The sequence below is a fragment of the Quercus suber genome, unplaced genomic scaffold (assembly GCF_002906115.3).
Source record: "Quercus suber isolate HL8 unplaced genomic scaffold, Cork oak 2.0 scaffold_208, whole genome shotgun sequence".
In the NCBI taxonomy this organism is placed as follows: Eukaryota; Viridiplantae; Streptophyta; class Magnoliopsida; order Fagales; family Fagaceae; genus Quercus; species Quercus suber.
The window spans coordinates 108,596-126,757 of NW_027069666.1; the positions used below are offsets into that span (position 1 = coordinate 108,596).

Genomic DNA, 18,162 nt, shown 5'->3' on the forward strand with positions numbered 1-18,162 from the left:
ACCTCCGACGAAGGAATGGTGGCTAAAACACCCTGTAACAGTGTAATAGTAACTGTCAAAGTTTCCAACGGCGGAAAATTAACGAGCAAAACAAACAAAGTTTGACTTAAGTCAACAACCTATTTTTGGTTATAATTGTGACCCATTATTATTAAATTTATTTTATTGAAATTATTTTTTTGTCCAGAATTTGTTGCGACTATACAGTCTTTCACATTGATAAGGCATCTGGGGCAATTTCGGTATTGGACTTGCTTCACAATTCGCGGGACTTCAAAACAAATCAGACCCGCATTCCGTTTCTGAATTTCACACTTCAAATTAAGTCCTCTCTCAAGAGAGAGAGAGAGAGAATGGCGGCATCGACCGGGAGCGAGTTCTTTGAGATGGAGATCGAAGAACCGAGCGAGATGCTAAGGAGACAGTCGAATGCGTCATCGGTGGCGGAGGATGAGGAGGAGCTACGGTGGGCGGCAATCGAGAGATTGCCATCGGTGAAGCGGATGAACATGGCGTTCGTGAAGCGGTCAGCTTCCAGCTCTAGCGGAAATGAACCGATCGATGTACGGAAACTCGATCGCTTTAAACGTGAGCTCGTTGTGAAAAATGCCTACGCCACAAACGAACAAGATAACTATCGTTTGCTTTCCGCCATTAAAGAACGCCTCGATAAGTACGAACGAAATCGCTGTGCTTTCAGTTTTTTTTTTTTTTTGGTTCTGAAAAGTAGCGTGTGAGATTTGAGATCTTGGAGAGTAGAAATCTGGATCGAAGAAAATCGTATATATGTTTTCGTTTCAACCATTATATTAATTCTGTGATTTTTTTCATCATATCAAAAGGGTTGGATTGGTGATGCCGAAGATCGAAGTGAGATACGAGAACTTGAAAATTGTGACTGATGTTCATACCGGTTCAAGAGCTTTGCCTACTCTGTTAAATTTTACTCGTGACGTGATTGAGGTTGATTATCATTCTTAATTAATTCTGTAGTTAATTTTTAGGCTTCGGATTTATAATTTTTATTTATTTATTTGAATGCAGCGTATCCTAAACAAGTTAAGGATAATTCGATCAAAGAAACATTCTTTAACAATCTTGAACAATGTCAGTGGCGAAGTAAAACCGGGAAGGTAATTATTACTATAACGATGGTTATCTTGTGTACAAATTGCCAAATATGAAGTATAGAATAGAAAGGGAAAAGAGAGGGAATTTGAACCTGTACATTTTGCAATGAACCTAAATATGTAAAATTGAACAAAGGCACACTTTTAAATGCTTCACCTATGTTAATTCATTCGAAACGGATTCTGTTGATCACTAGTGTGTCATGTCAGTTGGTTTCCAACGGAGAAGAAGAAAAATTTTATAGCTTAAACTCAAAACTATTATATAAGAACAGTTATTATGGATAATGTTTGAAGTACTTTTCAAATGAGTGTCACGTTCTGTTGGACACATCTTAATAATTTTTTAAAATTAATTATTTTCATGTATTTTGTTTGAACTAACCAAACAAACCGATTCGTCCCACATTGTAGGATGACTTTGCTTTTAGGACCTCCAGGTTCCGGCAAATCCACCTTGCTTTTGGCCCTTGCGGGGAAACTTGATGGCAACTTAAAGGTTAGTACTTGCCCACGAATACCTCATGCTTATAGAGATTAATATTCTATTAGAAAAATTATGTTTTTAAATTCATTATACACTATACTTTGTAGAGTAAACAAATGTGTTACATGAACAATGTACAATATTGTCTACATGTGGTTACAATGGGTTATTAGAGGGCTATTTGGTAGAAGAAAAAGAATGAGGGGTTTAGGTTTTCTTTTTTTTTTTTTTTTTTTTTTTTTAATGGGTAAAAGAAATGGCTTCAATTCGTTTGAGGTTGTAAATTGTAATGGAGAAAAAAAATACGAGATTTTTATGCTTTTGATGTTATAGGGGCTTTTCTGCTCCATTGATTTTGGATTAAGAACCAATTGTGGCTTCAAAGGATAAAGTGGTCATTTCAATTATTTAGCCCGTGTTAGTAAGTTGGAAGAAATTGGTATATTTTTAACGATTAATTAGATGACAAAGTTTAACTACAAAATTGGTTGTAGCATAAGGTTACAACCTTATTCAATATCTTTTTATTGATGGTAAATTTTGACAAATTCACCATTGAATTACATCTTCTTCTTAAATCCTCCTTGCTTGCAAATTTTTAGAAAATAAAAATCAATAAATTATTTAAATTACAAGTTTTTGTAGTTTAAAATTATGCATAAAATATAAACTTATAGATTATATAGTAAATAATATATAATTGACACAAAATTTGACATGTGTATTAAGAATGTATAAAACATGCAATTCAACGGTTAAATTTTTAAAATATGAAGTAATATTTATTTTATTAAGGAATAAGGCTATAACTAATTTTGTAACTAAATGTTGTCCTTAATTAAATTATCCAATAACTCCATAAAAAGGGAGTAGGCTGTCTATCAATCATTTCTTCCAAATCCCACAAAAGCAAGAGCAAGAGCCCTGTCTGTGCCCTAGATATGAAATTTTATTCAAGAATATTGAAAAAACTTTCTTCTCCAATAAATTGTTTTCTGTTATTTTATTTTTTGAATTCAGCTAGGAAATTCAAGGTAAGTTTTATTAGTTTACAGTCTTATCATCTGTGTGTATAAAATACTACTACCCCTTGTGAAGGCATTAATGATAGTCTTATTTAATTAAAATATTCAGTCTGATGCTAGTAACTGGACCTTTCCATACTAAAAATTGATATTTTGTTTTCAGAAAACTGGTAGCATTACATATAATGGCCATAAGATGGATGAATTTTACGTTCAAAGAACTTCTGCATACATCAGCCAAACAGATAATCATCTTGCAGAGCTCACTGTACGAGAAACCTTGGATTTTGCTGCTAGATGTCAAGGTGCAAGTGATGGGTTTGCAGGTTTGTTCGCTTTTATTTATTATTTGCAATCTATGTGTAAAATTAATTTTATTTACAAAAAAATCCCTGTGTAATTCATGAATCAACCATTTGTTATGTACCGAATATCTAAGTTATGGTATATTTTAAGAGTACCTATAGGTTATATGAAAGATCTGGTCCGTTTAGAGAAGGAAAGGAACATAAGGCCAAGTCCTGAGATTGATGCATTTATGAAGGTTGTTATCTTAAATCAGCTACATTCTTTTTGTTTATGGATAAATTGTCCATGTGTTTAGCTTTTTATCCTGATTTGATGTTTTAACTGCACAGGCATCATCAGTTGGTGGTAAAAAGCACAGTATTTCAACAGATTACATTTTGAAATTGCTTGGTCTAGAAATATGTTCGGAGACATTGGTTGGTAGTGATATGGTCCGAGGCATCTCAGGTGGCCAAAGAAAAAGGGTTACCACTGGTTCTCTCTCTCTCTCTCTCTCTCTCTCTCTCTCTCTCTCTCTCTCTCTCTCTCTCTCTCTCTCTCTCTCTCTCTGGTAGTGACAGAATACACCTCTGTTCTTAACATCAATTATACTGGAAGCTTCCAATCTTCAAAAGGAGTTGGACTCAAAATACTGTCTGCAAACTTGTGAGAATGAAGCATGACAATGATGAAAGCTATCTATTAAGTGCAAACAAGTCATTTAATGTCATGTTAAATTTGGCGGAAAATTTGCATTACTAATCTAATATCTAAAATTTTTCAAGTAGTAGTTTATCAAAAAGCAGTTTGTAAAAAACACCATATAATATACTGAAGGCTATGTTGAGTGATATGCATGTGTCTGAATTATGAGAGTTGAAATGATAAATAATATGTGGTTGGTTGGTCTTGTTTTTATTCAGGAGAAATGATTGTTGGACCAAGAAAGACTGTATTTATGGATGAAATATCTACTGGACTCGATAGCTCTACCACATTCCAAGTTGTAAAATGCATTAGGAATTTTGTCCACCAAATGGAGGCTACTGTACTAATGGCTCTTCTTCAGCCTGCACCGGAGACGTTTGAACTGTTTGATGATCTGGTTCTATTATCAGAAGGACACATTGTGTATCAAGGCCCTCGAGCAGAAGTGTTAGAATTTTTTGAGTCGTTAGGTTTTCGACTACCACCTCGTAAGGGGATAGCTGATTTTCTTCAAGAGGTACTTTCTTAAAGACAGTCAAATCGTTTGATGTTTCCTAAATGATTGTCTGACATGTTTCATTGCCAGGTGACCTCTAGAAAGGACCAAGCTCAGTACTGGGCCGATTCTTCAAAACCATACGTTTTCATTTCTGTTCCAGAAATTGCAGAGGCCTTTAAAAATTCCAGATTTGGAAGGTCGCTGCAGTCCTCACTATCTGTTCCATATTATGAATCTAAGAGTGATTCTTCGGCTTTGTCCAAAACTAAATATGCTGTACCAAGATATGGGCTTTTAGTAGCTTGTTTCGAACGAGAATTGCTGTTAATCTCCAGACATAGTTTTCTATATATATTTAGGACATGCCAGGTATGATTCATCTTGTCACTTCTGTATTTAAATGTGTCATTAATTGTGTACAAATATAGTGCGTCTAGTCCAATAGCATAGGGATAATTCGCATGTCTTTCTTCTGAAACAACTAAATGCTTATTATCCGTTAGCTATAAATCATTTGATGAATATACTGTAAACTTTTAGAGTACGTATGAATCTTGTAGGTTGTAATTTCAGTTTTCTTTGTTAAATTTTCTCATATATAGTTTTGATATATCTCATATTATCTGTTACTTATATTAAAGGTTGCCTTTGTTGGATTAATCACATGCACAATGTTCTTAAGAACAAGAATTCACCCCACAAATGAGCAATATGGCAATCTTTATCTTTCTTGCCTATTTTATGGGCTGGTGCATGTGATGTTCAATGGATTCTCTGAGCTACCTCTTATGATATCTCGGCTCCCAGTCTTCTACAAGCAAAGAGATAATTATTTTCATGCTGCATGGGCATGGAATATCTCAAGCTGGATTCTGCGTGTACCTTACTCTCTTATTGAAGCTGTTGTGTGGTCATGTGTTGTATATTACACTGTTGGTTTTGCCCCTGGTGCGGGAAGGTATCTCCTATTTACTTTAGTAGACGATGTTTTTTCTGATTGTATTTTCTGTACTAGTTACATCCCTTAAATGTTTCAGGTTTTTCCGTTTTATGCTTTTACTCTTTTCAATGCACCAAATGGCATTGGGTCTTTTCCGTTTGATGGCCTCTATCGCACGAGATATGGTTCTTGCTGGTACATATGGATCTGCTGCACTACTTGTTGTATTCTTGTTGGGCGGATTCATCATTCCAAAAGGTAGGTTTCATAAAAAAATTGTTGATGACAGGAAAATTTTGTGATCTTTGGTGACTAGGTGGTTCCTCTTTCAGGAATGATTAAGTCATGGTGGATTTGGGCATTTTGGGTGTCACCTCTATCTTATGCGCAACGTGCAATTTCTGTCAATGAATTTACAGCCACAAGGTGGATGGAGGTATGGTCTTTTGAGACTGGGGACACAGTTCTGCCAGTTTTCTGATGCTTCATATAATGTCATATATTCATGACTGAAAAATGAAAATATCGCTTGAAGATTTTATGTTATGGATGACTTCTGAAGTTGTCTGCTGGTTTTGGAAACTTGACTCTTTGCAGAAATCGGCAATTGGGAATGATACTGTTGGATACAACATTCTCAAATCACATAGCTTACCTACTGATGATTATTGGTATTGGACTGGAGTTGCTGCACTATTAGCTTATACGGTGCTTTTCAACAACTTAGTGACTTTTGCCTTAGCCTACCTTAATCGTATGTTTGAAAGAATTTATATTTATTTATTTTTAAATGTTCTTAGCCATTCCTTTTGCTAACTAAAGTTATTCCATCTAAGTAAAAATTTTGTGTTTCTTTTAGTATAAATGTGTTTAATCTTTAGTAAATGTTATCTCTCTTATCTTTTTTCCATTTCAGCCCCTACAAAAGCCCGGACAGTGATGCCAGATGATGTTGCAGAAAAGAATTTGGCAACAGATGGTGGTCAGTTGTTTTTATAATTTTTATCAATAATGTTCCATTTATAAATTTACAGCAGCTTTTATTGGATTTTGCTCATAATGGATTGTAGCATAGATATATTTTAGAAATATCTCTTATATGTGTTTACCTGTTTATGCAGTAGGTGGTAAGGGTTCTGAATTACATCAAACATCTGCCAGAGAAGGCAGCAAAAAGAAGGGAATGATCCTTCCATTTCAACCATTAACAATGACTTTCCATAATGTCAATTATTTTGTTGATATGCCGAAGGTGTGTTTTATCTGTTGGTTTTGATCTCCTTGACCTTATTGGTACACCAAATATATTGGGAGTTCACTTTCTTCCATTTTAAACAAAGTAGAGCATTTTTTTTTTTTCTTTTTTTGAGGTTCTCAGGAAATGAAAAGGGAAGGTATTCCGGAGAAGAAGTTGCAACTCCTGTCCAATATTAGTGGTGTATTCTCACCTGGTGTTCTTACTGCCTTGGTTGGGGCAAGCGGAGCTGGAAAGACCACTTTGATGGATGTTCTTGCTGGTCGGAAAACTGGTGGATACATAGAGGGGGATATTAAGATATCGGGTTACCCAAAAGAGCAGAGCACTTTTGCTAGAATATCAGGATATGTTGAACAAAACGATATACATTCTCCTCAAGTGACAGTTGAGGAGTCTCTCGTGTTTTCTTCTGCTCTTCGTCTCCCAAAGGAAGTTAGCAAAGAGAAAAGACATGTGAGTTGCTGCATAAGATTTTGTATCCTATTGAAATATTTCCGTTTAATTACATCACTACAATGCATTGCAGGAGTTTGTTGAAGAAGTGATGAAATTAGTAGAGCTTGATACTATAAGACATGCTTTGGTTGGCTTGCCTGGTAGTAGTGGCCTATCGACAGAACAGAGAAAACGTTTAACCATAGCAGTGGAACTTGTAGCAAATCCATCCATTATTTTTATGGATGAACCTACATCTGGACTGGATGCACGAGCAGCAGCCATTGTTATGCGAACTGTTCGTAATACCGTTGATACGGGGAGAACTGTGGTCTGCACAATACATCAACCAAGTATTGATATATTTGAAGCATTTGATGAGGTTAACTATTGTTTTACAGTCAAATGAGAACTATATTTGATGTGTTTGTCAGTTTCTTTGAATATGTCTTAATCTTTTGTGTTAAATGCACAGCTACTTCTTATGAAACGAGGGGGCCTAGTTATATATGGAGGGAAGCTTGGTGTGCACTCACAGATAATGATAGACTATTTTCAGGTAACAATTAATCGTCCTGTGCTTTACTTATAATTCTTGATTTAAACTCTTCACTCTTGTGTAATTCGAAATTTCGAGTTCTCAATAGCTGAACCATTCATAACCTCAACAAAACAACAAACAACCATCATCCTGCACCTTTTATAAGCCTTTTTGTCTCCTACAAAGAGAAGCCTACTAAACAAAATCAAGGAAGACCAGCTACTCAGATAATGCGGTCGCCGGATTTTGGTGATCGTGTCGGTCTAGACATCAGTTTTAACGTCATCGTATGAACGATAACGTCAGCACACTTCTAGGACTGGACTGGATTGACTTGTAAAATCAGAAAAATTAGGGTAAGAGAGAGAGGAAGACAAGAAGGGGTGAATTGCACCACCACCCTCCCTTGAGATTTTACGAAATTGTACTTTCCCTCTTGAAGTTTATATAAAGAAAAATTATTGTATTGTACTCCCTCATGAACACTCTTTATACACATTGTTCATACTTTCACATTAGGTATTCATATTTTTCAAGAATGCCCACATTTAAAACATGATATGTATGAAGAGTGTATAAAGGAAGTGTGAGACAATTTAAGCTCTTGTATAAATGCAAAAGTTAAGTCCATGCACCCTCAAATTGATATTTTACTAACGGAATATTCCATTTTTATAAAATCTTCTTACACAAACTTCGGACAAAATGACACTCTTACCTCTTGAGATTTGGGAATGAATGACACTCCCCACTTAGGTAAATATAAATTAACTGTAACATTTTAAAAAAAAAATATATTCCATTAGTAAAAACTAAACTTTACATTTACACAAACTTCAAGGGAGAGTTTCAGGAAACATTTGAGATTGTTGTATCATAGAATCTCATGGGAGGTTCCCCCCACAACACACACACAAAACATTTGGGTCTTAATCAACTAGTCTATCACATTTGACATATTTATATTAGAGTGATATAGGAAGACTACAAGAATACCCCTACTTAATCTAAAGTAATAAGTTAATAAAGAAACAACAAGAGTAAACAAAAAATTATGTGGGATTTATTGTACTTTGCTCATTCAACATCTTTAGAAATCACTCAAAAGAGGTCGGATTTTGGTGTGATGATAAGTGCTCTCCGTCCAAGCGACTTGTCACCAGTTTGAGTATGGAAATTAGACTCTCCAAATCTAGGAGTAAGGCTGCTTACTAACGACCTCTTCCCCATAAAAACAAGAGTCTTGTGTATTAGGTATTACCTTTTAGTACCAAAATGGGTCATGTCATTAGCTTATTTTCTGAGTTTTTTGGTTAAACTACCGGTGTGTTTAACATTGGAAAGTTTATGTTTCAATATATTCCTTATTTTGCTACATTTCCTTCTTCCAATTGTAGTCAAATTACTTGGTGATTTTCAAGAACTCCTTGATTTAATATAGCCCATGAGGTTGATAAAATTAGAAAACTGTGTTGTTTACCTATAGCTTAAGCGAAGTTTGTCTCAGTTATCCATTTTATATGCAGGGAATTAATGGAATCCCTCCAATTCCCAATGGTTACAATCCAGCAACTTGGATGCTCGAGGTGACAACTCCTGCTGCCGAAGATAGAATTGGTGAAGACTTTGCCAACATTTACCAGAATTCTAAACAATATAGGTAATCTTAATTTATGTGTTGCTTACTTGCATTTTAATGTAATATCCATAACTGATATTTTTACATCCTTATTCTAGCGATGTGGAAGCTTCCATCAAGCATTTTAGTATTCCACCTGCTGGCTCAGAACCGTTGAAGTTTTCTACCACATATTCACAAGACTTATTCACCCAATTTCTGACTTGCCTATGGAAACAAAATCTTGTATACTGGAGAAGTCCACAATACAATGCCATGAGGTTATTTTTTACTGCAATCTGTGCAATATTACTTGGATCAATATTCTGGGATATTGGTTTAAGAAGGTAAATTTTTCTGTTACCTCATGTCTCATAGTGCAAGTTAATTTTGCTTTTCTGTATTTGCCTATGATTCACCTGTTCCTGGTTAGTTTTTTCTTTTCTTTTTTTCTTTTTTTTTTCTTCCTTCGCTAACATTTAGTAAAAGTGAAATGGGTATTGCTTCAAGAGGATATCTATTGATCAGTCAGCCTTGATAGAATTAGTTAGTTAGAAACCATGAATAATATTCTTAGGCTAAATTCTGTATTTCTGGAGTATCTTAACAATTTAATAGGGAAAATGTTAGGCTGGAATATGCAAATATTCAGAATTTTTGGTAACAGAAGTCTTGCATTTGAATTTGAAACTTATCATGTGACCAAAAACATTGAAATAGAATATACCTTATTTGGGAATTGTGATTAACACCTTTTTATTTTTTTTTAAATTCAAACAACCGCCTATTCTTTTTTTTCTCTTCTTTTGACAAAGTCTTGTGGCGACAAAATCCTGTATTTTGATTAGGCTATTTCTCTTTGATTCTTGCAATGTTGTGAAAAAGGTATTAAATAATTAAACATATATAATTTTGTTTAGGAGTACAACTCAAGATTTGTTTATGGTTATGGGAGCTCTTTTTGCTTCATGTGTGTTTCTTGGAGTTAACAATGCATCCTCAGTGCAACCAATTGTTTCAATTGAGAGGACGGTATTCTATCGAGAGAAAGCAGCTGGAATGTACTCTCCAATTGCTTATGGAGGAAGCCAAGTAAGGTTCATTACACTTCTAATATTTGACAAATGACACTTCTTTGAAGTGGTGATTTCTGATATATATATCTTGATTGCGATATAAACAGGGTCTTGTGGAGGTTCCATACATTGTTGCGCAGACAATATTATTTGGCATTATCACATATTTCATGATTAATTTTGAAAGGACAATCAGTAAGATTCTTTCATTGTTTTCTTCTGTGCTGCTTTTACTTTTACTTTTAGTTGTCCATTAAAGAGATTTATATAAGAACGAGTCCTACGAAATTCCTAAAAATTTTGCATCTATGGACATTCCATCTTCACTGTTGTGTCTAAAGAGATTCTTATAAGAACGAGTCCTTTGATTTGAAGATTTCAAAAATTGTTGTCAAGGCAACATAGGTGGCTTTGTTTTCACTAGTAATGGGCACCTGGCTTATTATATTGTTTTCTGATGTTGTTGGTGCATAAAGTTTATGCAAATTCAGTTTCTTGACATTTCTCCGGTATTGCAGGCAAATTTTTTCTCTATCTATTGTTTATGTTCTTGACATTCACGTACTTTACCTTCTTCGGCATGATGGCTGTTGGTCTTACACCTTCTGAAAACCTAGCAGCAGTCATATCTTCTGCATTTTACTCAATATGGAACCTACTTTCCGGTTTTCTCATCCCAAAACCTGTAAGTAAATATATTTTACATCTTGCAACAAAGTATTGCTTCATTCATGGATTGGGCCAATTAAATTAATAAACTGTTGGAGCTTCACTTGAAACTAATAATGATCACAAGTGGAGCAAAAATCAATAAAGATTAAATTCCTAAGTGGTTTAATTATGACCACATAGATGAGTAAACATACTCCACTTCATCTTAATTTTGAAAGTATGATTGGCCATGTCTAGCCGGAACTCTATATAACATTAAAATACAATATATTGAGATGCTAAACTTTTAAACTTAATTTGTTATGGAGAAAATCTGTGCATTTAGCACTTGACAAGAATATGTGGTTTGCACTCCAGTAACTAATATTAAACACAAATTACGTTATAAAATAAAACTTCTTTAGTAAAAAGAATAAGCCTTATGTTTAAGTCATGTCCTAAACAACAATAGTATAATGTCCCCTCAAGCAAAAAGCTATTGGATTTAAATAAAAAGCAATTCCCACTAGCCATGAAATCCCACCAGTAGTAAAAACTGAAAAGGGAAGGGATGAACCCCACTGCCACTAAAATAAAGTAGATGATAGAAAACATAGCAAATGATCCTTATTTTTTGTTTTAGAGGTTTTGCGCTTAAGCCCATCTGCTTATTCTTTCTCAAGTTTGCAACTCTGTTCAAAGTTTTATTGGTTTTATTACTTCAGAGTATCCCTCCATGGTGGCTGTGGTCCTACTACATCTGCCCAATTGCATGGACTCTACGAGGTATTATCACCTCTCAGCTTGGTGATGTGGAAACCAAGATTGTTGGAGATGGATTTGAGGGCTCTGTGAAAGAATATTTGGACTATTCCCTTGGCTTTGGTCCTGGGATGGTAGGAGTTTCAGTAGCAGTTCTTATTGGCTTTTGTCTTCTCTTCTACATGGTATTTGCTATCTCAGTCAAAGTCCTCAACTTCCAGAAAAGATGAATGGGGTTTCAAATAATGAGAAAGAGGCCAGATATAATCGCTGGAGGTTCTCTCAAGAGCATAATGATCCCTCTAATGTGGTGTTTAGTTTGGGAATATAACTATTTCTATATTTAGTTTGATTTGATTTAGAATCTTATAAGAATTTGAGAACATGTGATGCTTTTATTTGATTTATTTCTAAGAATCTATAAGTGTTATTTATTTTTTCCAAAATATCCTTTGATTTGTATCAAGTCTTTTTTCCTTCCAAATAAATTATAAGATATAAAAATATAAACTATAAATCATAGAATATTCAATAAATTATAATATCACATTTTCTAGATGACGTGTATAATATAAAAATAAATATTTGAATTGTAAATTTATAATCATTATTATATTTTAATTTTATTTTTATTGGTTAAAGGGTAGAGAGGAATGAGTAAAATTGTCAATTTATATATATAAATATATATATATATATATATAACTTTTCTAAGTAAGAGAGTGTGGATACTCTCATTTTTTTAGTGGGAATTCAAATTTCTCAGGCATATACCTCTCATGTGATTTGCAACTAAACATGAGAATGTTTCAATATCCTTAAGAATTCTAGAAGATTAGCCCGTACCAAACGTCATATAAGTGGAATGAGAGTATTCAAAGCGGAAGGAGCTCTTCAACATGAAGATATCTTTCCACTAGTTTTTTACTTCTGGTCACTAAATGAATTTTGGTATTTCATCCGTTTCTCATGAAATATTTTCATGCTCCTCAAAAAAAAAATACCTTGGAATTCTTTAAAAAACGATTTTGAGTAAACATTCACAGCAGACGGAAAGATAATCCTCTTTCCCTTGAAACAATAATATCAGTGCAATATTGATTAGTTAGTCGGTGTTATGATGAAAAGAAAAAGAAAAACATTATTATTTAAGTTCTGTATATTAATTGTGACCGAGCAAGAATGTCACTTACGCTTATTCTTCAGTTCTATCATTTTATTTTTTGTTTTAAGCCAGACATATGAAAGAAAGGGGACAGATGGTAATGTTCTTGAGGTGAAGTCATATGAGGAATGATGCAAAAATCTAATTGATTCTGAAACGGAATTTTACCAGGTGTAACATCCCTTATACTATCAATTATCTATCGAGTATTTTAAGTTACAACGTCAGAGGCTCAGAGCCAAACTCAATTGCACACTATGTTACGTTTCATACAGTGAAGAGGGGTTTGCATTGATACAGTTGTTTTTTAGACTTCAATTACTGATCTCTTACTGTTCATCGCCATCCTCACCTCTTTGAATGTGCTAGCTTCATTGCTTGAGTCAGCATAGTGATGTAGGACACGATATGGGATTTAAATTTTGTTGTTTGTTAATTTTTTAATTTTCATGTAATTTTTGAAAATTTTAAGAGATATGGCTTTATTTTCTTGATTTTAGGTGTTTTTAAAGGGTTGTTAGTCAACACAGGGTGCACTATTATGGTATTGTATCAAGTAGGATATGTTTAGAAATATTTTTAATTGAAAAATAAGTTTTTTTAGAGTTTAAATAGGTTTGTAATATATAAAAGGAACTTAGGATTGACCCGGCTGACACAATGGTTTTATAATAATTTCAGAGTTTCTTTTCTTCCTTTTTTTTGGGTGGATTCCAGACTTTTCCGTGTGAATTTAAGGGTTTCGTTAATGATAGCTAGTCTCGTCTACAATTTAAGTTCTATGTAATGGTTCTAGGATGTTTTGTAGACTTTTCCCTATTCCGACGCTTTTTTTTTAAGTGTTGGGACATCCTTCATCAGCAATTTCAAGACCTATACAGGCGTTTTTTTAAAATGTAAACCGTCATTGTAGGTGTACCTATAACAGCGATTTTAAAGCCGCCCCTACGTGGTATTTAGGGAAATAGAAATAAATCCTATACTGGCAGTTTTAAATCGTTGTAATAGGTACTGCCTATGTCTGCACTTTTAAAACTGCCAGTATAGGTCATTTAAGGATATAGAAAGTTTCTCTGACCTAGGGAATGACTACCCAAAACCCTAGCAATTAGTAGAATAGTGTCACCTTCCATAGAATGATCGCAAATATTTTGATCAGTCTAAGAAAGTGTAGCTCTGTTCCTGGTTTCCTATTACGAGGGAGATCAATGGAGGATATGTCGGCTTTGTGGGAGAAGCTCTCTCTCATAGATTCAGAAGGAAGTAAGTATGCCGTGAAGGATGAACCCATTCCGGGTGAATACCTCTTGGCTGTGAAGTTCTTTTCCAGGAGAGTACTTAGTCCGGTGGTTATCGCAAAAACTTTTTAAGTGGTTTAGAGGACTAAAAAAGGATTTGAAGTGAGGGATATAGGTAAACATCTAGTGTTCTTCTCATTTTTTTGATTCACCAGATGTGGTGAAAGTCACGCAGGAAGAACCTTGGTCTTTCAATAAACATCTGGTAGCCGTCCAACCAATGGATAGTCATAAGGATATTACCTCCCTGGACTTTAGTAGAACAAGCTTTTAAGTCCAACTTCATGGTTCTTCTATTGGAAGTATGTCTCATAACACAGCAATGGAGATCTACTCAGTAGTGGGAGAAGTGGATGACAGTGCAAGCGGTGAAGGGGAGAAGAGTGGGTACAACCTCTTATGGGTTAGGGTGCGGGTCAACAACTCACAACCTCTATGCCGAGGACGACAGTTATCTTTGGCAAATGGGAAAGAGGGCTGGGTTTTGTTTATGGATGAACGACTCCCCAACATCTGTTATTGGTGTGGGAGGCTTACCCATAGTGACAGGGAGTGTTCCTTGTGGATATGTAGCAATGGGACTCTAAAGGAAGATGACAAACAGTTTGGCTCATGGTTATGTGCTGTGACCCCGCACCCATCATGCAAAATGGTGGTAAGAGTGGCGGGTTATGAGGAGTTTCTTGGAAATAGGCATACTGATGGTGATGACAATGTCTTAGAAAATGTAGATTTGATTGGTAGGGGTTTGGGCAACATTCTAGCACCATCTGCCGCCACGGTGGTGGTGGCGGCTAGAGTCTTACCTAGGGCTGAGGTGGAGTTCGATATTGGAGTTGACCCTAAGCAAACAATTTTGGCAAGGCCATCCTTTCAGGGGATTGCTGGAGATACCCCTTCAATCACAGACGATGTGTATCCCTTACTCGATGGTTCAAATTTAGGAAGAAAGAGTAATGTCGTTACTTTCCAAAAACAACTGGCAGGAGTTGACTCTGAGCTGGCAAAGTTTGATATGATAATAGGCCCGATTATTGTAGTCATAAATGGGCCAAATGTTGAAACAGTAAATGCAGGCTTTCCTCCTATGACCAACGGCCCAATACCAAGTATTGGGCTCACTCCAATTCCAAGCCGGCTAAAGGGAAATGGTAAGGGCCAGCTTGAGCTTTTTGACCAGTAGGAAATTTCTAGGGATGACCTTATATGTCAAAGGGTATACATGGTAAAGAAAAGGAAACACTCTGAGAGTTTAACAGAAGAGAAAGAGGATGGGCAGTGACAGAAGAGGGAAGTTTCAAATTCTTCAGAACCAATGGCGAAGAATGGCCATCAGCCTAGCTGATATCAATGAGTGCCCTAGCTTGGAACTACAAGGGACTCGGGACCTACCGTGCAGTTCGAAAGGTTGTTGACATAGTACAAGCACAGGGTCCCAAGATTATGTTTCTGTCGGAAACGTGGTTTGATAAGGAGTATATGGAAAAGGTATGTTATGATTTGGAATTTGATGGTTTGTTTGCTGTTCCCAATAATGGCCGAGGTGGAGGATTGGCTATGTTGTGGAAATTTGAGATCGTTGTTTGGGTGGATAGTTTTTCGAACTATCACATTGATGTGATTGTGAATGGCGGTATGGAAGATGCTTGGAGACTAACAAGGTTTTATGGGGAGCCTGAAACTAGTAGAAGGAGTGAAGGGTGGAACATGTTATGGATGTTGAGCTTGAAGCCGAAATTGTCGTGGTGTTATTTTGGAGATTTTAACCAGATTTTAAGGGTTGAGGATAAGCAGGGAGGTGTGCCGCGGTCTCAATATTTGATGCAAATGTTTCGAGAGGCCTTGGATCATTGTGATTTTGTCAACCTAGGTTTTTCTGGTCCAGCATTCACTTGGCATGGCAAACGTTAGGGAAAGATGATTTGGAAGAGATTAGCCCGTAGGGTTGCTAATTATGAGTGGCTTGCACGATTTTCCACAGGCAAGGTGCAGCACTTGTCCTGTTTTACTTTGGACCATAGACCGATTCTCTTGACATTAGATGCTGAAGGGGAAAAACAAAGCCGAAAACGAAAACCTTTTAGATTCGAAGCAATGTGGATGACTGACCCAAGTTGTCACAATACAATGGTTTAAGCCTGGGAGTCCAACCCGAATGCTTTACCTATGTATAGAACAACAAAAAAGTTGAAGAAGTGCAAGAAAATGCTTAAAAAATGGAGTAAAGCCCACTTTGGTAATGTTACAAGGCAGATTAAGAAGATAAAGGAGCTTTTGTGGAAGGCAAAGGAGGATTCAGTCAGAACTGGTGATATCCAAGAGGTAGTGAAACTGAAGTCTGAATTAAATTTGTTGATAGACAGGGAGGAACAAATATGGCATCAGCGGTCTCATGTAAAATGGGTTCAAAGTGGGGATCAGAAAATGAAATTCTTTCATGGCATAGCAACTCAGAGAAAAATGAGGAATTTTATAAGGGGCGTACAAGATGAAGGTAGGGTTTGGCAAAACAATGAGGAGGCTTTCTCAACTCTATTTACTGACTACTATACTAGATTGTTTACTTCATCTAGTCCACAAGAGCTGGACCGAGTGTTGAATGGTGTTCAGGAAGTGGTGATAAGGGAAATGAATGCTAGTCCTGTGATGGAGTACAAACTAGAGGAAGTGGCTTATGCTATTAAGGAAATAGCCCCACTAAAGGTGCCGTGTCCGGACGGCATGCCACTACTATTTTATTAGTCATATTGGCCAGATGTTGGCACAGAGGTAACACAAGCCGTCTTATCCTATTTGAATTCTGGTTCTATTTTAAGATCCATTAACCACACTCTTATTTCTTTGATCCTGAAAGTGAAAAACCCATAGAGAGTGACTGCTTTCAGACCGATAAGTCTATGTAATGTCATCTACAAGATTGTTAGTAAAGTGATAGCTAATAGGCTTAAGCCTTGGCTTAATTCTCTTATCTCGGAGACGCAGAGTGCCTTCATTGCTGGTAGGTTGATCACCGACAACATACTGATTGCTTTTGAGTCTTTACACCACATGAAGACTGGCTATTTTGGAAAGAAAAGCTTCATGGCTCTCAAAATAGATATGAGTAAAGCATACAACAGGGTGGAGTGGTTGTTTTTGGAGAAGATCCTTTTGAAGATGGGTTTTCAAGCTTCCTAGGTTTTCCTTATAATTGAATGCATTACAACGGTATCTTATTCTATCCTAGTAAATGGTGAGCCGAAAGGTATGATTAAGCCATCAAGAGGTCTTAGGCAAGGTGATCCCCTTTCTCCCTATCTGTTCCTATTTTGTGCAGAAGGTCTCAATGCTATTCTAAAGTAGGTTGTTGATGTTGGGGAAATCCAGGGGTTTTCAATTTGTAGGAGAGGACCTAAGCTAACCTACCTCTTTTTTGCAGACAATTGCTTACTCTTTTGCAAGTCGACACTGGAGGAGTGTGAAAAAATACAGGAATTACTAGCATTATACAAGAGTGCATCAGAGCAGGTAGTAAACAAGGATAAAACTACCTTGTTCTTTAGCAAAAATACTGAGGAAGGCATTAAAGAGACTATTAAACTCTTTCCTGGGGTCCTGGCCATCCAACACTACGATAAGTATTTGGGGTTACCTTCCTTTGTGGGACAGAATAAATGGGCATATTTCACTTAAGTAAAGGAACGGATTTGGTCGTGAATGCAGGGCTAGAAGGAGAAACTCTTCTCTCAAGCCGGTAAGGAAGTCATGATTAAAGCCGTTATCCAGTCCATCCCGGCATACTCTATGAGCATGTTCAAACTTCCTACTGGCCTTTTTAGGGACATTGAATATATGATCAGAAGATTATGGTAGGGGCAAGGGGATAGAAAGAAAATACATTATGTGAGATGGAGCACTTTTTGCACTTCAAAGTCCGTTGGTGGCATAGGTTTCAAGGATCTCCAGTAGTTTAATCAAGCCTTACTGGCGAAACAGGTTTGGAGGTTAGTCCATCAAAAAGACTCTTTACTGGTCAAGGTCTTCAAGGCGAAATTCTTCCCTGATGGTACCATTTTAGATGCTGAGGTGCCAACCAACTGCTCTTATGCGTGGAGAAGTATCCTACAAGCTAGGGAGGTCATTCTAAAAGGTTCTATTTTAAGGGTGGGAGATGGTGCTTCGATTAATATTTGGGAGCATAGGTGGTTGCTAAATACTGCTAGCAGCAAAGTCCTTTCACCGCAAGGTAGTGCTGACGTAGTCTGGGTCAAGGAGCTCCTAGTGCCTAACTTTGGAATTTGG

The 18,162-nt window shown here is 36.2% G+C and overlaps 1 protein-coding gene across 2 annotated transcripts; it reads left to right on the forward strand.

The window, feature by feature from the left end:
* The first annotated feature begins 275 nt into the window (after positions 1–275).
* Positions 276–11,864, forward strand: LOC111994557 (ABC transporter G family member 31). 2 transcript variants are annotated; one of them, XM_024026442.2, is made up of 24 exons: positions 276–673; positions 843–963; positions 1,045–1,133; positions 1,545–1,629; positions 2,806–2,968; positions 3,110–3,186; positions 3,281–3,425; positions 3,854–4,155; positions 4,225–4,506; positions 4,779–5,095; positions 5,175–5,335; positions 5,410–5,513; positions 5,675–5,831; positions 5,994–6,059; positions 6,199–6,329; positions 6,456–6,788; positions 6,862–7,152; positions 7,246–7,329; positions 8,838–8,971; positions 9,049–9,276; positions 9,850–10,021; positions 10,113–10,200; positions 10,524–10,690; positions 11,382–11,864. In XM_024026442.2, the coding sequence occupies exons 1-24, from the start codon at positions 354–356 to the stop codon at positions 11,646–11,648; spliced, it is 4,284 nt and encodes a 1,427-aa protein (XP_023882210.2). In that variant the 5' UTR covers positions 276–353; the 3' UTR covers positions 11,649–11,864. The 2 variants fall into 2 exon arrangements, with proteins under 2 accessions (XP_023882210.2, XP_065635502.1); XM_065779430.1 differs by lacking the exons at positions 276–673; positions 843–963; positions 1,045–1,133; positions 1,545–1,629 and adding an exon at positions 2,518–2,651.
* Positions 11,865–18,162: the final 6,298 nt, after the last annotated feature.

Bases quoted from the DNA above. Each gene is read 5' to 3' on its own strand.
- LOC111994557 (XM_024026442.2), top strand. From the start codon at position 354: ATGGCGGCATCGACCGGGAGCGAGTTCTTTGAGATGGAGATCGAAGAA. The intron at 1,630-2,805 runs GTTAGTACTTGC...TTTTGTTTTCAG, and splicing joins AACTTGATGGCAACTTAAAG to AAAACTGGTAGCATTACATA. The intron at 3,187-3,280 runs GTTGTTATCTTA...TTAACTGCACAG, and splicing joins AGATTGATGCATTTATGAAG to GCATCATCAGTTGGTGGTAA.